The sequence below is a fragment of the Stenella coeruleoalba genome (assembly GCF_951394435.1).
Source record: "Stenella coeruleoalba genome assembly, chromosome: 13".
NCBI classification, from domain to species: domain Eukaryota; kingdom Metazoa; phylum Chordata; class Mammalia; order Artiodactyla; family Delphinidae; genus Stenella; species Stenella coeruleoalba.
This window is the reverse complement of record NC_137159.1, coordinates 15,454,420-15,470,930: the sequence shown is the minus strand read 5'-3', so window position 1 is coordinate 15,470,930 and position 16,511 is coordinate 15,454,420. Positions and strand designations below refer to the sequence as shown.

At 47.5% G+C, this 16,511-nt stretch overlaps 1 protein-coding gene across 1 annotated transcript in view; it reads right to left on the bottom strand.

Moving 5' to 3' along the window:
* Positions 1-16,511, bottom strand: part of TRABD2A (TraB domain containing 2A) — a 52,902-nt gene that overhangs the window by 4,174 nt on the left and 32,217 nt on the right. Inside the window, 4 exon segments of the mRNA XM_079940118.1 lie at positions 2,141-2,231; positions 6,494-6,668; positions 10,436-10,534; positions 10,538-10,582. Coding sequence (XP_079796244.1) covers positions 2,141-2,231; positions 6,494-6,668; positions 10,436-10,534; positions 10,538-10,582 — 410 coding nt within the window.

The following is a 16,511-nucleotide window of genomic DNA, read 5'->3' as shown; positions in this document are numbered from 1 at the left end:
TAAGGAGTCTGAGAACAACACACACACACACACACCCATCCACACTCCCAAGCGGGGCCCTCTCTGGCAACCCCAAAGATAGTGTGATAAACCCCAGCCGTGACAGTCAGCCTGGGGCCAGGGGCTGAGAAGTGAGCAGAGGGCCCAGCCCACCCTGCTTTCCAAGAGCACACGGTCCAGTGGGTGAGGAGAGATCCACAGACCCTCTCCGCCAAACAAGCAGAGAATCCCTAAGGGCTGGGCTCTCCTCCCGGAGCTGAAGGAGAACGGGAGGGAGAGATGGATGGAGATCTGCAGCAGGACTTTCTCAGTCGGGGGAAGAGTGGAGGGAGACTGCAGACAGTGGAAAGGAAGAGCATTAGCAGAGGTGGAGAGGCAGAGGCGAGGACAAAAGGTTTTCTGTTATCAGAGGCAGATCCGTGCTGGGAAAAGGTGGGGTCTGGGTGCCGAGGCATCGTCATGAAGAAACTGGACTTTGGAAGAGGACAACAAGAAACCCTGAAGGTTTCTGAGTCAGGGACACTTGCAAGAGTAGTCCCACAGAAAGGTGGAGAAGGGACCGGAGGGTGATGACCTTAGGAACAAAGGGGGCAAATCTGAGAGAGATTTTAATGGAAGAAGCCAGAGGCCTGGTGAAGGTGGAAAATAAGAAGAAGTCTTAGGTGAGGGCTTTTGTAAACTAGAAAGTACTGTGTGAAGAATGGCTGTTACTGATAAACGGAGTGCAAGATATGGAGAGAGGTGGGGGATGAGATAAGCCCAGGATGTAGTCAAGTTTTCCAGAGAATCATGGCTCATTGGGACGGAAAGCGGGCTCCCAAGGAGGAACCTCTGGAGTGACGGGATAGAGGAGGACCTGGCCTGAGACAACATGAGGTGAAGGTGGCTCTTCCGAGGAGAAAGAGGGCACCCGGAGACCTGGAGAAGGAAGCCATCGGGCAGGCACCACAGCTGGACCCCCTCTCCGTCCCCTCAGCAGAGGGCATGTATTTTCCTCCTGGAGTCCTCGCACCGCAGCTGAGGGCTCTGCCAGGAGGGGGCGCTGGTGACCACGATCTGGAGGGAGTGGGAGAGGAATGGAAGGTGGGCTAAACTGTGTTCCCTCAAAATTCACATGCTGGAGCTCTAACCCCCAGTACCTCAGAATGTGGCTGTATTTGGAGACAAGACTTTTAAAGAGGTGATTAAGTTAAAATGAGGCCTTTAGGTTGGGCCCTAATCCAGTCTGACTGGTGTCCTTAGAAGAGGAAGTGTGGACACACAGAGACACCAGAGTTGTGTGCACACCAAGGAGAGGCCACATGGGGACAGTGAAAAGGCCACCTGTAAGCCAAACAGAGAGGCCTCAGGAGAAACCAAACCTGCCGACACCTTGATCTTGGTGTCTAGCCTCCAGAACCATGAGAAAATAAATTTCTATTGTTAAAGCCACCCAGTCTGTGGTATTTTGTTAGGGCAGCCCAGACTGGTACAAAGTGGGTAGGAAGGGTCACCTTGTGCCCACTAGGACTGGACACGGGGCAGAGACTAGCAGGGAGGCCAGCGTGGGGCAGCAGCATTGATGAGGGTGGGAGATCCTGGCCTCCTGAACTCTTTACAGAAGGGGCCACAGGGCAGGAGGGTGACTCTGCATAAAAATGAGAAGTAAACAGACCTGGGGGTAGGAAACAGCTCAGAGAAAGAGAAGGGGCTTTGCTTCTGCCCCGGAGATGGGTCTGACAGACACTCCCAGCATCTCCAGCCCCCCTGACCTTACATGAGGACTGATTCCACCACCTGCCTCCCTAAAACTTCCCAAGGGCCCAGGTCAAAGGCACTGAGCGTTAAGTCAAATCACCCCTCCTGGGCCCCAGGACCAAAGAGCATCCTCCCCTTACCTTCCTTTCTGCCCCAAGCACTGCTGAGGAAAGGCCAGTGTGGCCTCTACTGCCCAAAGTGCCTGGCCGGCCAACCCAAGTCTGACACAGTCCCAGCCACGAGGGGACGCCAGCTGAGCTGGGGACCGAGTGGCCGCTTGGTGTCCGTGCTGGGGCCCTTGGAGCCTCTCAGGACACAGCCCACCCTGGCGCCCAAGCAGCCCTGTGTGGCTCTCAGCTCCCCTAACTGCTCCCTGACCGGGATAGAAGCACAGGAAGGTTACTTGTTGATGGGTCGTCCAGCGGGGGCGTGTTCTACCTCATAGCCTTTGTGCCGCAGAACATCAAGAACCGTGTTGTTGCCCATGAAATGCCCTGCAGTAAGAAAAATGATCAGAAATGTGGCAGCTCTCGTGACCCCCAAACACACACCCCAGAACCAAGAAATAACCCTGCCAACCCCGTCCCTTCTAACCAGGCCTACTGGGGTACTCAGTTCAGAAAGCTTCTGCAAGGGGGCCTCTCAACAGCTCTGCCAGGATAAGCCGCGTTTCAGAGATAAGGACTCAGGATCAGAACCATGCGGTGAGCTGCCTCGAGTCACACAGCTCAGAGGACACCAAGTCCCAACCTTCCACCTCCGGATCCAGAGCTGACAGTCCTGACCATTCTTGTTTATGTAAGCCAAGCACCTCTGAGACCCCAGGCCCCTTCTGTCCTATGTCTACTTAACAATGCACAATAAAACCCTCCTTTTAGCAGAAGCCACCAGAGCTGGAAACCTCAACCTGAATTTTATTTCACTTTTTTCTTTTTCAATAAAAAGCAGGAAAGATCAACCAGATAAGCTTACAGTGGCGTCGTAAAATAAGTATTTTAAAAGGGTAGATCCTGGGATGCATCTTCTTTCATTTCAGGTTTTGATGCTCAGAATTGACATGATCCTCTGGGGTCACGATGTCCCTTTCTGTGACAGTTGGCACGTTAATGTCCTAAATGGCTAATTAAATTGCAGCGCTCCATCCTCTGATCCAGCAGAACAGAGGCATCGTTATTATCTCCATTTGAAAATGGAAAACAGGTAAAGGAGGCTCAGGACTTCACACACAAAAGAAGCAGCAGAACAGAATCTAAACCCAGGCAGCTTGGCCCCAGAGTCTATGCAATGTTGACAACTGAATATTCAAGAGGCAGAGACCAGGAAAGCAAATTAAGGTCCATCCAAACTCTCCCTTGTCCTGACGCCACAGCACTAAGAAGCAGAGGGAACTTAGAGCAGCCTCTGGGAGCCTGGGGAGCCCGAGGGTGGTGTTTGGGGCAGAAGGTACTGGGCTCTACTGCATTCTTGGGTCCAACCGTAGAATTTAGGACCCCAAGACTGATGAAGGGCAACTGACTCAGATGAAAGGGACGTTGGCAAGACCCAGATTAGCCCTGGTGCAGAAGCACAGCAAACTCACGTATAGAGTATGCCTGGACTCGGGGCCGGGGGAGGAGACTGAGCTTGCAGAGTATTGCGGGGACAGCTTCCACTCTCCCAGCCATTACCAAGTCCATGTGACAGGGAGTAATCACAATAATAAAGATAGTTAACATTTCCTGAGCATTACGAGGTGCAGGGCACTGTTCTCAGTGCTTTACACATCATTCAGCCTCCCCGCAACAACAACCCTATAAGGTAGGTGTATTATTACCCCCATTTTACAGATGACGAAGAGGCACAGGTGGTGCCCAGGTGGTCTGGCTCCAGCGTCCATGCTCTCAACCAGTTAGGAATGAAAACAGGATTTGTCGAGCGAATGAACAGCCCCTATTAGCAATCTTTATCATTAAGGACCAAGCTATTCTGTGTGACTTCAATTTCCTTCTACTCCAAAGGTAAGCTCCATTTCTCATCTTTAAATTTCATCTGCAGATCCCCGTGACAGACGTCTCTGTGGCAGTTTAAACCTCTGGAGCTTTCAGTTTGGGGAGATCCTCACTTTACAATCAAAAGTGTGCTAACCACACAGCATTTTAAATTTCTCACTGCCAAGGCTAAGAGTTTGGGAGCAATTTCTGAATTTCTGTGGTTCCCTCTGGTCAACTCAGCCTTCAGAAGGCACCAGAAGAAATAGACTCATGAGGTGGAGAAAGCAGCCCCACGAAGATAACTGCACCCTGGTGGCTAGGCAGGACACTCCTGATACCCAGAGTGCCCAGGGGCTGTGAGGTCTCTATCCAGAGCTGCAGCCGTATGCAGAACCATGACTGAGAATCAGGCAAGCCCAGGTGTCCCAGTGTCACCTGTGCCATCTGTCCAGCACAGTCTCCATCTGGAGGGCTGGCCCTCCAAACTGCCCAGGTCCAACCCACCTGGCAGGCCGACGTCGTCTCAAAGCCTCTCCTTGCCCCTCTGGGGCCTGACCCCTGTCGGGGTGCCTGCAGGGTGAGGGCTGACAGCTGAAAGCCATTCATTGACACAGGCCGGACATGGGCACAGCGCCACACAGCACAGTCCACAATCCAACTACGGAACACGGGACTCACGGAGGAGGAAGCCACTCCCAGACCCACCCAGGGCTACCAAGGCCGACACTGCGATTTGTTTCATGATAGAATTTTTCAACAAACAAGGTACAGGAACCTGACCCCTTACTCTTTTCTACAACAGCTTTATTGGAATATCATTCACATAACATTCATTCTTTTCAAGTGTACGATTCAGTGATTTGGGGAACATTCACAAAGTGGTGCAACCCTCACCACTAATTTTAAAGCATTTTCGGGAGCTGAGATTTTGATAGGGCTTGCGCTGAATGTGCAGCTCAGTCTGGGGAACGTTGTCATCTTAACACTATTTATTATGTCTTCCAATCCACAAACATGAAATGTCTTTCTATTTACTTAGGTCTTCTTTAATTCCTTTCCATGATGTTTTTAGTTTTTATTTTGCATCTGCTCTTCACTAAATTGAGTCCTTAGTGTTTTTTATGCTGTTGTAAATGGAACTGGTTTCTTTTGTTTTAACTTATTTCTTTTCTTGAAGTATAGCTGATTCACAATGTTGTGTTAGTTTCAGGTGTACAGCAAAGTGATTCAGTTTTATACGTGTATATATAAATGTGTATGTATGTGTAAATATATGTACGTATATATTCTTTTCTGATTCTTTTCCATTATAGGTTATTACAAGATACTGAATATAGTGGAACTGGCTTCTTAGTTGCATTTCCACATTATTCATGCTAGGGTATAGAAATACAACTGGTTTTTGTATATTGACCTTGTATCCTGAACTCGGTTATTAGTTCTAATAGGCGTTTTTTGTAGATTACTTAGGATTTTCTATCCACAAGATGATGAAAAAAGAGATGGCTTACTTCCTCCTTTCCAATGTGAATGCCTTTTATTTCTTTTCCTTGTCTAATTACCCTGGCTAGAACCTTCAGCACAATGTCGAAGAGAAGTGGTGAGAGCAGACATCCGTGTCTTGTTCCTCATCTTAGGGGGAAAGCATTCAGTCTTTCATGATGTCAATATGAAAAGATGTCAACTTGCTGAATGGATAAAGAAGATGTGATAGATATATAGATATAGATATAGATATATAATGGAATATTACTTGGCCATAAAAAAGGATGATGTCAACTATGGGTTTTTCATAGCAACTTTTTTAACAGGTTGTTAAAGTCCCCTTCCATTCCTAGTCTGATGAGTGTTTTTATCATGAAAGAGTTCCATTTTGTCAAATGCTTTTCTGCATCTATTGAGATGATCGTGTGATTCTTGTCTTTTATTCCATTAATATGGGATATTACATTAATTGAGTTTCAGATGTTGTGGTAAGCTAAATAACGGTTCCCCAAAATATATCCAGATCCCAATCCTTAGAACCTGTGAGTGTTATCATACATGGCAAAAAAGGGGGGTAGATGTTTTGCAGATGTAAGTAAGCTAAGGATCGTGAGATCAGGAGATTACACTGGATCACTCATTCTGCTATTCCGGAAGTGCTTCTCTCCAATCCCCGCATTTTACTGGTAAGAAAAAAAAAACTAAGGGGGGTGACTTGTTCAAGTTTATGAAGCTAGTGGAAGAATTGAAAAGAAACCTAGACCAGCAAATACACACTTCTGCACACTACCCAGCCTCCAGCATTTCTGTCCTTAATTCTGGAGGCTGCAAAGATATGTTAAAATCACTCAAGAAGATAAGAGAATTTATTTCAAAAATCCCACAAAAGGAAATAATTTTCCCAGTGTATTTCCATGTATACTACTCATGGTTAATATAGCTGATGTATCAGCCCCCAGCCTTAGACGTAGGACGCTCACAGTCAGGGAGGAGAGAGAAAACAGACGAATTTTAAGGGAAGTTAAAAAACAGAAAGGTGCCAGTAAGAAGTTGGGATTAAGTGCTGAGTTCAGAAGCGGGAGAAATGCCTCCCTGGCTGCGGAGTGTATCAGGAGCCCCACGTGGAGGGAGAGCTAGTGTCACAGGCACCAAAGTTTCAACCACGACGGATACTCTGACATCATCAAAAAGTCAAAGAAGGTGTCACTCCTCTCACCGCGTAGCAGGGCCCCACCTCAACACCCCCTCCTCGGGAGAAGCAGCAGAGCCCTGGGTCTAATCAGAGGTAACCTGCAACTCACCGGCTCCAAAGGCAAAGAAAAAGCCTTTGTCAGGGAACTCCTCCAAAAGGGCCTTCACCCGCTTCCCCATTCTCTTGTTCCGCTTGTAGATAAGCTCCCGGCGGAAGTAGCTGTCGATCTCCTGAGCAGCGATGCGCTCCGCAGGTGGTAGCGTGGCATTAATGAAATCGGGAACCTCCGCCAAAATAAAGAGAAAACGATTAAGGGCAACAGAGTTATGAACAAAGCTGCTTAATTTGAGCATCAAATCACCCAAGCCAGAGGGTCAAGACGCTGTCAAGAAAAAGGTAAAAAGTGACACACGATTCTGGGAGCCTCCTGCCGGCTATTTTTCCAGACAGTAATATCATTCTCTGTAACCCAAGTGAGAAAATATTAAATGAAGTGCCCTGAAAGAACTCTTAGGCTATGTCAAACGGTATTTCTGTTCCATCTAAATGATTCTGTTTAGGGAATTCCCTGGCGGTCCAGTGGTTAGGACTCCTGGCTTCCACTGCAGGGGGCACAGGTTCGATCCCTGGTTGGGGAACTAAGATCCCGAAAGCCACACGGGCAGCCAAAAAAAAAAAAAACAGATTCTGTTTGTTGCCACGTGTTTCTATAAGGAAACCATTTCTGTGCATAGCACGTCACAGTTGTGTGTTTTTTTTAATTGAAGTATAGTTGATTTACAACATTGTGTTAGTTTCAGGTATACAGCAAAGTGATTCAGTTATACATATAGTTTTTTCCAATATAGGTTATTACAAGATCCTGAATACAGTTCCTTGTGCTATACAGTAAATCGTTGTTGTTTCTCTGTATTATGTTTAGTAGTTTGTATCTGTTAATCCCAAACTCCTAATTTATCCCTCCCTTCCCTCTTTTCCCTTTGGTAAGCATAAATTTGCTTTCTATGTCTCTGAGTCTGTTTCTGTTTTGTAAATAAGTTCATTGGTATTATTTTTTTAGATTTCACATATAAATGATACCATATATTCATCCTTCTCTGTCTGGCTTACTTCACTTAGTATGATAATCTCTAGGTCCAGCCATGTTGCTGGAAATGGCATTATTTCATTCTTTTTTATGGCCAAGTAATATTCCATTGTGTGTGTGTGTGTGTGTGTGTGTGTGTGTGTGTGTGTGTGTGTGTATACACCACATCTTCTTTATCCATTCATCTGTCAGTGGACACTTGGGATGCTTCCACAGCACATCCATAGTTTTAACTTGTTTGATTCACACAAGATTTTTTCATAAAAATAATTTTACACAATTACATACTTTAGAATCAACCATTATGATTCAATTACCAAATACATCGAACTTCTATAGACATTCAACTGTTTTATAAATTCCTTATCTTTACATTTTCATTATTTCTCCAATTCCCATTTCTCCCTCTCGCTCTCTCCACTGTTCTTTGCCCTACTGGCGAATATTTCACCTGATTCTAGCGCACATCTTAGCCAGTTTCAGTATTTTGGCTAACAACAGGGTGCTAATACACCAAAACTGTGACAATCAGGAGTGGTTTTCGCAACACAGTAGCTGTAGGCGAGGCTGACACGTTGCATTGGTTCTCTCCCCAGCCCCAAACCTTGGCCTCGCCCCACCGCCCCCCTCCTGCTCCCTGGAATTTAACAAGGTTAAAAATTACCCTAGTCAGGGCTTCCCTGGTGGCGCAGTGGTTGGGAGTCCGCCTGTGGATGCAGCGGGCAACGGGTTCGTGCCCCGGTCTGGGAGGATCCCACATGCGGCGGAGCGGCTGGGCCCGTGAGCCGTGGCCGCTGAGCCTGCGCGTCCAGAGCCTGTGCTCCGCAACGGGAGAGGCCACAACAGTGAGAGGCCCGCGTACCGCAAAAAAAAGAAAAAAAAAAATTATCCTAGTCAAATGCAGAGTAGGATATATACCCTACTCCTTCTCCTACTTCCAGTACCCTTCGAAAGACCTTTTGAAAATCCTCACACGCTGTAATATAGACATCAATTTCCATTTTCTGGATAACAGCTCTCCTGTTATTTCCTTGAAATGATATTCTTTCATTTTCAAGTCAAGAGCCTTCATCTTCTCCTTTGTCGTCTTTTTTTTTAATCATGTCATTTATGTAAGATCCTTCCCTCCGATTCCCAAAATCTCTTCTCTTCCACACAGCAGTGCCTTTCCACCAGCAGCCTCTCCACGCAGGCAGCCCCAAATGTGCAAGGTGACCTCCCCCTGCCGTCCTGCTCCACCTTCTAAATGCCAGACATACCCTACAACCTGCACCACTCGGCCACGCGCCTGGCCCTCATTCCACAACGGCAGGCACATTCCCCATACCCCACAGCACCCGCAGGGGCCCCGTGAACAGGACAGGCGTGGAGGAGCCACAGGAGAGGAACGCGTAAGACAGCTGTCCCCAAACAGCTCTGTCAGCCATGCCATCTGCCCGTATAACTAACTCCCAAGCACCTCCCAACCCAAAGTTAAAAGATTAACTGTTATCTGCCGCCTCAAATTTTAATTTCCCAAGTGACCTTGACCCTTCTCCCCACTTCCCCCACCCAGGGTGTACGTAAGAATGATCACCACCAAACTCTGCTATGTCTTTTTTAGTGTATTTCTTCTTTTCCACTTCCTCTTGCTTGCTCTGCCTTGGTTTTACTTCCTCCTTCTGTAGACTTTCTGGAAAGTTCCTTTTATCTTTTGATATTTGCAGGGTGAGTCCCTCTCCCTGGGACATTCCTTTTTCACCTCTTATACTCACTCCCATTTCCTATGACAGGGTCCCCGGATCTAACAGACCTGGACAGCATCACTCACACCCACCAGCTCCCGCCTCTCTCTTTTCCAGTGTCCTGAAGGTGGGCAAGACAAAACACTCCCCCATGTCAGAAGCTCAGCTTCTTCCACGTGATCTTAGTGGGGAAGGGAAGGAAGCCAGGGTTTGTCCCACGGGAAGCTTGTTGATCGAAGCATAACATATATCCATCCTACCTCCCTCCTGTAGGGAGGCTGCCATCCTCTGAGCCCTGGCCAGCCACTTTCTTCCCCTAGGTGGCCCCCAGGTAAGGCCTGGCCTGTGTCTACACTGACTGCACCAGTTCGGCCACACTCACTACAGTACTGCAGGATGGAATCCATGACCGGAAATGCTGGCAGCCTCCCCAGCTTCTTATGTGCCCCTCCGTAAGAATACCAGGAACACTTCCCATTGCATCGTGCTCACATGTTTCTGGAAGTCACCAGAAGCTACAGCCAAAGCTCTGCTCCATCATTTCTCAAAAGTTACCTAAGCCAGCAAGGAGGCTTTCAGACTCAGACCCTTCTCCTCTCTGAAGGCTGGTTCATGCTGCCTGCTGCCTAAGCCATGGGGCCTGCCGCCAAGTCCCTTGAAGCTTCATCCTTTGACTTCGTCTGGGAATTAACTCTCATCAATGCCCCTCTCAGTTCTTTTTTTATTTTTTTAAATAAATTTATTTATTTATTTATGGCTGCGTTGGGTCTTCATTGCTGCACGCGGGCTTTCTCTAGTTGCAGCAAGCAGGGGCTACTCTTCATTGCGGTGCACGGGCTTCTCATTGCGGTGGCTTCTCTTGTTGTGGAACATGGGCTCTAGGCGCGAGGGCTTCAGTAGTGTGGCATGTGGGCTCAGTAGTTGTGGCGCACGAGCTTAGTTGCTCCACAGCATGTGGGATCTTCCCGGACCAGGGCTCAAACCTGTGTCCCCTCCATTGGCAGGAGGATTCTTAACCACTGAGCCACCAGGGAAGTCCCCCTCTCAGTTCTTAAGTTTCCTAAAGAATGCTTTTGTTAGCTGCAGCATCCCACTCAACACCTACATATGCCCAATTGTATTTTTAGAGCCCTTCATGACCTCGATCCTCTGTACACAGGATGTCCCAGTGTCAGCAGGTGACATCCTTATTCTTGCACTTAAATGCACCCTGAGCTGAGCAGGGGATAAGGGCTCTCACCTGGGAGCTGTCATGGCTGAAGATGGTGGAACTGAGGTCCCCGCAGTTATAGTGTTTGATGAGGTCCTCTGTTGTATAGGGGATCTGAAGGCCGCCCGCTCACAGGCTTTCCTGCTGCAGGAGGGGCTGGTTTAAAGCAAAGATGACCTGAGGAGAGAAAATATAGGTCTCTTTTAAGTCCTCTGACACAGCAATCATTAGCTGCCGTCTTATTTCTTTTGTCCATGGCTGGCAATAGCCTCACCTGTGTTCGTTATATAAGGAATGGACCCTGCCACTACAAAAGGGAATGCAGGGCTTCCCTGGTGGCGCAGTGGTTGAGAGTCCGCCTGCCGATGCAGGGGACGCGGGTTCGTGCCCCGGTCCGGGAAGATCCCACATGCCGCGGAGCAGCTGGGCCCATGAGCCATGGCCGCTGAGCCTGTGCGTCCGGGGCCTGTGCTCCGCAACGGGAGAGGCCACAGCAGTGGAAGGCCTGTGTACAGCAAAAAAATAAAATAAAATAAAAAAGGGAATGCAAGTCCCTGGACCGTGTCCAAAGAGAAGGAGGACAGTCCTGCCCAAGTCAGCCCCCAGCAGATGACACCTGGGGAAGTGCCTTAAGAGGAACACCGACAACCTGGAACTCTCCCATGAGAGTGATCAAGAGGTGAGGGTCCCAAAGAGCTGGCTTGTGAGGACCTGGGGAGGTGGGGCAGGGAGGGACACACAGACAGACACACGAACCAACAGGTTCCAATTACATCAAGGACTGGACAGGACTGGACACAGTACACACAGGTCTTTTCCAACCATCAGGGTGGCATCTGCCAGCTAATGGATTCATTAGGTCCATGGGATGTTAATGGAAGTTATTGTGGGAAAAGGAGGGGAAATGAAGGCTACACAAAATCAAACAGATTTTTATCTTTATGAAACTCTGCCAAGTCTTGACACATTAAAGTGTGCTCTGCTTCTCCCCGAGGAGGGGAGAGCGTGCTGGGTTTCCCAAGCTGATTTCAGGCACACATCGCAAGAGAAGGGTTAACTGGAACATCTTTGGGGACAATTCAGACTCAAGGAATTTTACAAAGCAGCGAATTGCCCTTGGCACTGGAGAGCTAGGTCAGAGGGGGAAAGGCGGGGATTCTGGCACCTTCCCAGGTGAGAATTGGGACCAGCCACCCTCTACAAGCCTCCTGACAGCACTGTGGCATTTTCCCTCTCATTCACCCAAGTATGGACACAGACATATCACCTTTGACAGCTGCCCCAGTAATCAGTGTATAGGATACTGCCTTTGCTGGAATGTTCCCCGTCTCCCTCTGGCTGAAATGCAGACAGGCGGGACCTGTCTGATCATGAGGTCTTCAGCAGGAAATTTTCAATTCTCTGGAGATAACACATTGCAGGTCTCAAGTCATCAAATGACACTATGCAGCCCCAATCCCCTTCTTTCTCCTCCTCATTCTGAGTGGCAAAGAGCATGGGAGTCTTGTCACCTTGCTTCCCACAGGCCACCACGTGTGAGCCTGCCTGCCACACACCCTCCTTCCACACCCCTTCCTCCCTGGGTTTCTCTGTCCCTGTCAAGGCACCTTAACCAAATGGGGAGGGGGGCAGCTCCCTCTTTGTAAAATCCCCTCCTCTCCTCTCTTCTCTCCACACCCCCCCCTTCCTGTCCGAGACACCTCCTCCAGCCTCTCCTGGAGGTCAGCTCCCCAAGGATCTGTAGACCAGCCTCTTCTATCTTGGGACAGGACCCTCTGGGCCATGCTGTGTTCCCACCCTCCCCAGCCCTCTGCTGGTGATGTGAGCTGACAGAAGCAGACATATCCATGGGCATGTCCGCAAATTTCAGTCTAAGTGAGGAAACTCAAGATGAGCCCCTGGGTTCTAAAGCCATACAGTGAGGACCTATCCACACCACTGGGTGTTGCTAAATGGCTTTCAATCAGCTGGAGGAAGAACCTTCGGAGGGGAGGCCAGGGGGCGTTATGGAAACACCTCTCAGGTTTGCCATGCCCCAGGCTGAGGCTTCACACGTTCTGTCTCAGTATAACTCATCCAAACCAAGATCCCAGGGTCTGATCGGCTCACAAACACCTGCTGATGGCTTTTAGTGTTCTAAAGGCATTCGGGGATGAGCCCAGGTTACCTGTTGCTAAGAGACCTTCCTCTAAGAGTTTCCATTGATTCTGGAATGTTTTTATTAAAGTGTTCTTGGTATTTAGAGAAGATTGGGCCACTCATTCTAATAGACTCACCAGTCTGCAAATTGGGGAACACTGTATGGGCCACATTATATTATATTAATAATTGTATTATTAACATTAATATTGTTAATGTTATTAAATATAACATTAATGTTTAATAACATTTAATGTTATTAAATATAACATTATATTAATGTTATATTTAACATTATATGTTAAATAAGAACTTTGTTTATTCAGTCCCCTCTCAACGTATTCAAGGGTCACCCGTTGACAAGACGCTTACAAAGACTTGCTAGGATGTTTGTCTTTGCTTTTGATGATTAAGGTTTAAATAAGTTTGCATAGCAAAACTAAGCCAGTAACATTATTTTCTGAGTGCTGACTATGTACCCTGCTAAAGAGTTCGCTTCTCTTCTCATTCAATCCTCTCAACATCCTAAAGTAGTAACTACTGTTAAATCTATTTTAAAGAACAAGAAAATGAGGGGGAAAGAAGTTAAATCATTTGCTTATGGTCACATAGTTTAGTAAATCAAAGTGTCCCCACAAAGTGTGTGAACCCAAACAGTTTAATACCAGAGCCCGAGATCTTCACCACCATGCTGTACACGAGGTACGCTGCTACCAAGTAGCGTAACTGACTTCGGTCATATGGTCTAATTTAAATTATTAGGCTTATGCTAAAGACCTAGGAGTCTGAAATTGGGAAGAAGGGAGGGAGGGTTAGAGGAGGGAGGAGAGAGGGAAATGGGAAAGCAGGAAAGGAATCAGAAAGAAGGGCACACTAAAGCTTTTCTTCACCCAGATAAGAGTAGCACTCACACTATACCTAGAAAACAGAAAATTTTATACAAAAGAAGTTTTAAATTGCCCGTAATTTCAACACTTGAGTTATAACTGCTTTTAACAACATGTGGGTATATATTGAGTATATTTTCTTTCAGTTTATTCTATACCTTTTATACAATTGATTGTATTATACATAATATTTAGTATCCTTAACTGTGTCACCTTGCTGTACAGCAGTAATTAACACAACACTCTAAATCAACTACACTTCAATTAAAAAAAAAATAGTGGGCTTCCCTGGTGGCGCAGTGGTTGAGAGTCCGCCTGCCGATGCAGGGGACGCGGGTTCGTGCGCCGGTCCGGGAAGATCCCACATGCCGCGGAGCGGCTGAGCCCGTGAGCCATGTCCGCTGAGCCTGCGCATCCGGAGCCTGTGCTCCGCAACGGGAGAGGCCACAACAGTGAGAGGCCCGCGTACAGCAAAAAAAAAAAAAAAAAATTAGTATCCTGCACTTTTTGTGTGACAGTGTAAGCATCTCCTCACATGACAGAATTCTTAGCCTCACATCGCATGTGATAGGTCATCACTTAGCTAAACTTTCTATTGTCAAATAGTTAGGTCTTCATTTTTTTAAAAGTATCATGAATAACACCATCAAGAGCATCTGGGAGCAGAAAGTTTTTTCTATTTTCAAATTATTTCCTTGGTATTGATTCCTACCCAGTCAAAAGATTTTTACTATTCTTTTTTCTAAAAACCTTTTTACTTTTGCATTTTTCTTTTTTTAGTAAAAATTTAACTCTCCATTAAAACACAAATTCAATAAGCATTAAGTGGTAATGCAGACAATCTCCCAAAGCCAATTTTATACAGAAGCCCTGCCTCCGGTACAGTCTGTACCTCCGTGCCGATGCAGCCCCAGCAGCGTGCCAGGGAAACCGCGCTGCTGCAATTGCACACGCCCACTGTTCCCTCTGCCTGGAGGGCTTCTCCTACCCTCATCCCTATGGCAGACACACACGTGTCTTTTGAAATAGCAACAGGAGAATCTCCTCCTCGTGAAGCCTCTGTCATTAACTCCCAGGCACGGTGAGACCATCTCCTCTTTGCCCAGAGCCTCCTGTGACTATTCTATTACACCGCTAATGGCATCGCCCTGTGTAGCCACCCCGAGAGTAGGAATCGTGTCCTCCTCACCTCTGCCTCCTTCCCATCTGGCACACAGGACATGACATGCTGTAAACATTCAATAAATTTTGACTGAACGAATAAGGTTTAGAAATGGCTCTGCCACAAACTGAAGTCTGAGGCAGGATGGACACTTATAAAGGAAGCCCAGCAGAACTTCGCCAGCCAAGCCAAATAGGGAGCATCTCCAAATAGGGAGCATCTCCAAATAGGGAGCATCTCCAGACAAGCCAGACTCACCAAACTTCTCAGAAAAGTAAATGGGGGGTGGAGGTAGGGGAGGAGTATTAGGCCTAATGTGGGGGCGTAAATCTTACCCCCAGAGACTCACGTTTCCTTTGAGCTTATCCCTCAGCCAGCTTTGGGAGGTCTGCATTTGGACTTATTCCTTAAATGCTTGTCCCTACCAAGCCTCCATTCTCTTAAACTCCCATATTCTCCTGGTATACATCAGGATAGGCTAAGCTCTGCCACAATAACAAATTAAACCTGAGATTTCAATGGCTTAGCAAATGTCTGTAGATCGCTCACACAAAGTCTGAGCGAGGTAGTGGCTCTTTCAATCCATCTAGTCCCTTGGGAATCCAGTTTGGTTTATCTTGTGACACTCTTCTCCCGTCGGTTTCCATGGGAGGCAGTGGAGTGAACATGCAGGCGACCTACAGTTCTTAAATGCCTCAGCCTGGAATTCCCACAATTCATTGGCTAGAAGTAGTCACATGGCCTTGCCTAATCCTCAGAGAGGCTGGGAAATGTAGTTTTCCCTTTTGCCTAGAAAGAAGTAATGTCCTTGAGACATTAAAATGGTTGACGGGGAGTTTAGTGCATTAAGTTATTCAGGATATCAGACGCATCCCTATTCAGAATTACACACAGTCCTGGTGGAAGAAGAGCATCAGGACAGTAACCTGGCTAAAGGTGCTCATCCTGAAGGTTCCCTGGCAGCCTGTGGTCCTCAAGCAACAGAAGGTCTGGGGATAGCAGAGGCTGGGGATGGGGGTGCAGGGAAGCACAGGATAGGGAGCAAAAAGCCAGTCGTAATCCTGGGTTAGCCTAGAATTCTGGAAATTGAGTGGCTGGCCAACCAAGCATCATCAAGAATGAGAGAGTGTAATGGATCTGAAAGGTGTCATGAAAGGTCATTCTTGTGTCAACTAATAAAGAACAGAATCACAGCAAGTACAGTGCTAACTATTCCTGAAGTTCATTCATTCTTCTTCCATTCATTAATTCAGCCAATAAATTGTTATTGGTGCCTACTGATCCAAGCCCTGAAGATACAGTAATGAACAAGAAAGACAAGATCCTTGCCATCCTAGGGTTTTCGTTTTACCTGGAAGTGCGGGAGGTGATGTCAAGAAGAAGAGGGGGCGCTTCCCTGGTGGCGCAGTGGTTGAGGGTCTGCCTGCCGATGCAGGGGACACGGGTTCGTGCCCCGGTCCGGGAAGATCCCACATGCCGCAGAGTGGCTGGGCCCGTGAGCCATGGCCACTGAGCCTGCGCGTCCGGAGCCTGTGCTCCGCAACGGGAGAGGCCACAACAGTGAGAGGCCCGCGTATCGCAAACAAAAAAAAAAAAAAGAAGAAGAAGAAGGGGACGAATAGGGGGCTGGTGTATCACAGAAAGACATCACCTTCTCAGAGGCAGTGGCCCAAAGTTAAACTTTCACTCTATGATTTCAGGCTTGCTAGAACAGCCCATCCACAAGCAAATCAAAACCCTTCCCAGATTAGCCCCTTGCTGCTTTGCCTTGGCAGGAAGGAGGTCCTTCCGTGTGGCACCCGGCAACTCTGAGGCGGCCATACTACAAATACATGTCTTTTAAGGAAGTGTGAACAGTGAACTGTGCATGTGTCTGAGTTGGTACTCTTTCTTTTTTTTCCTAAAAAACCACAGAAAC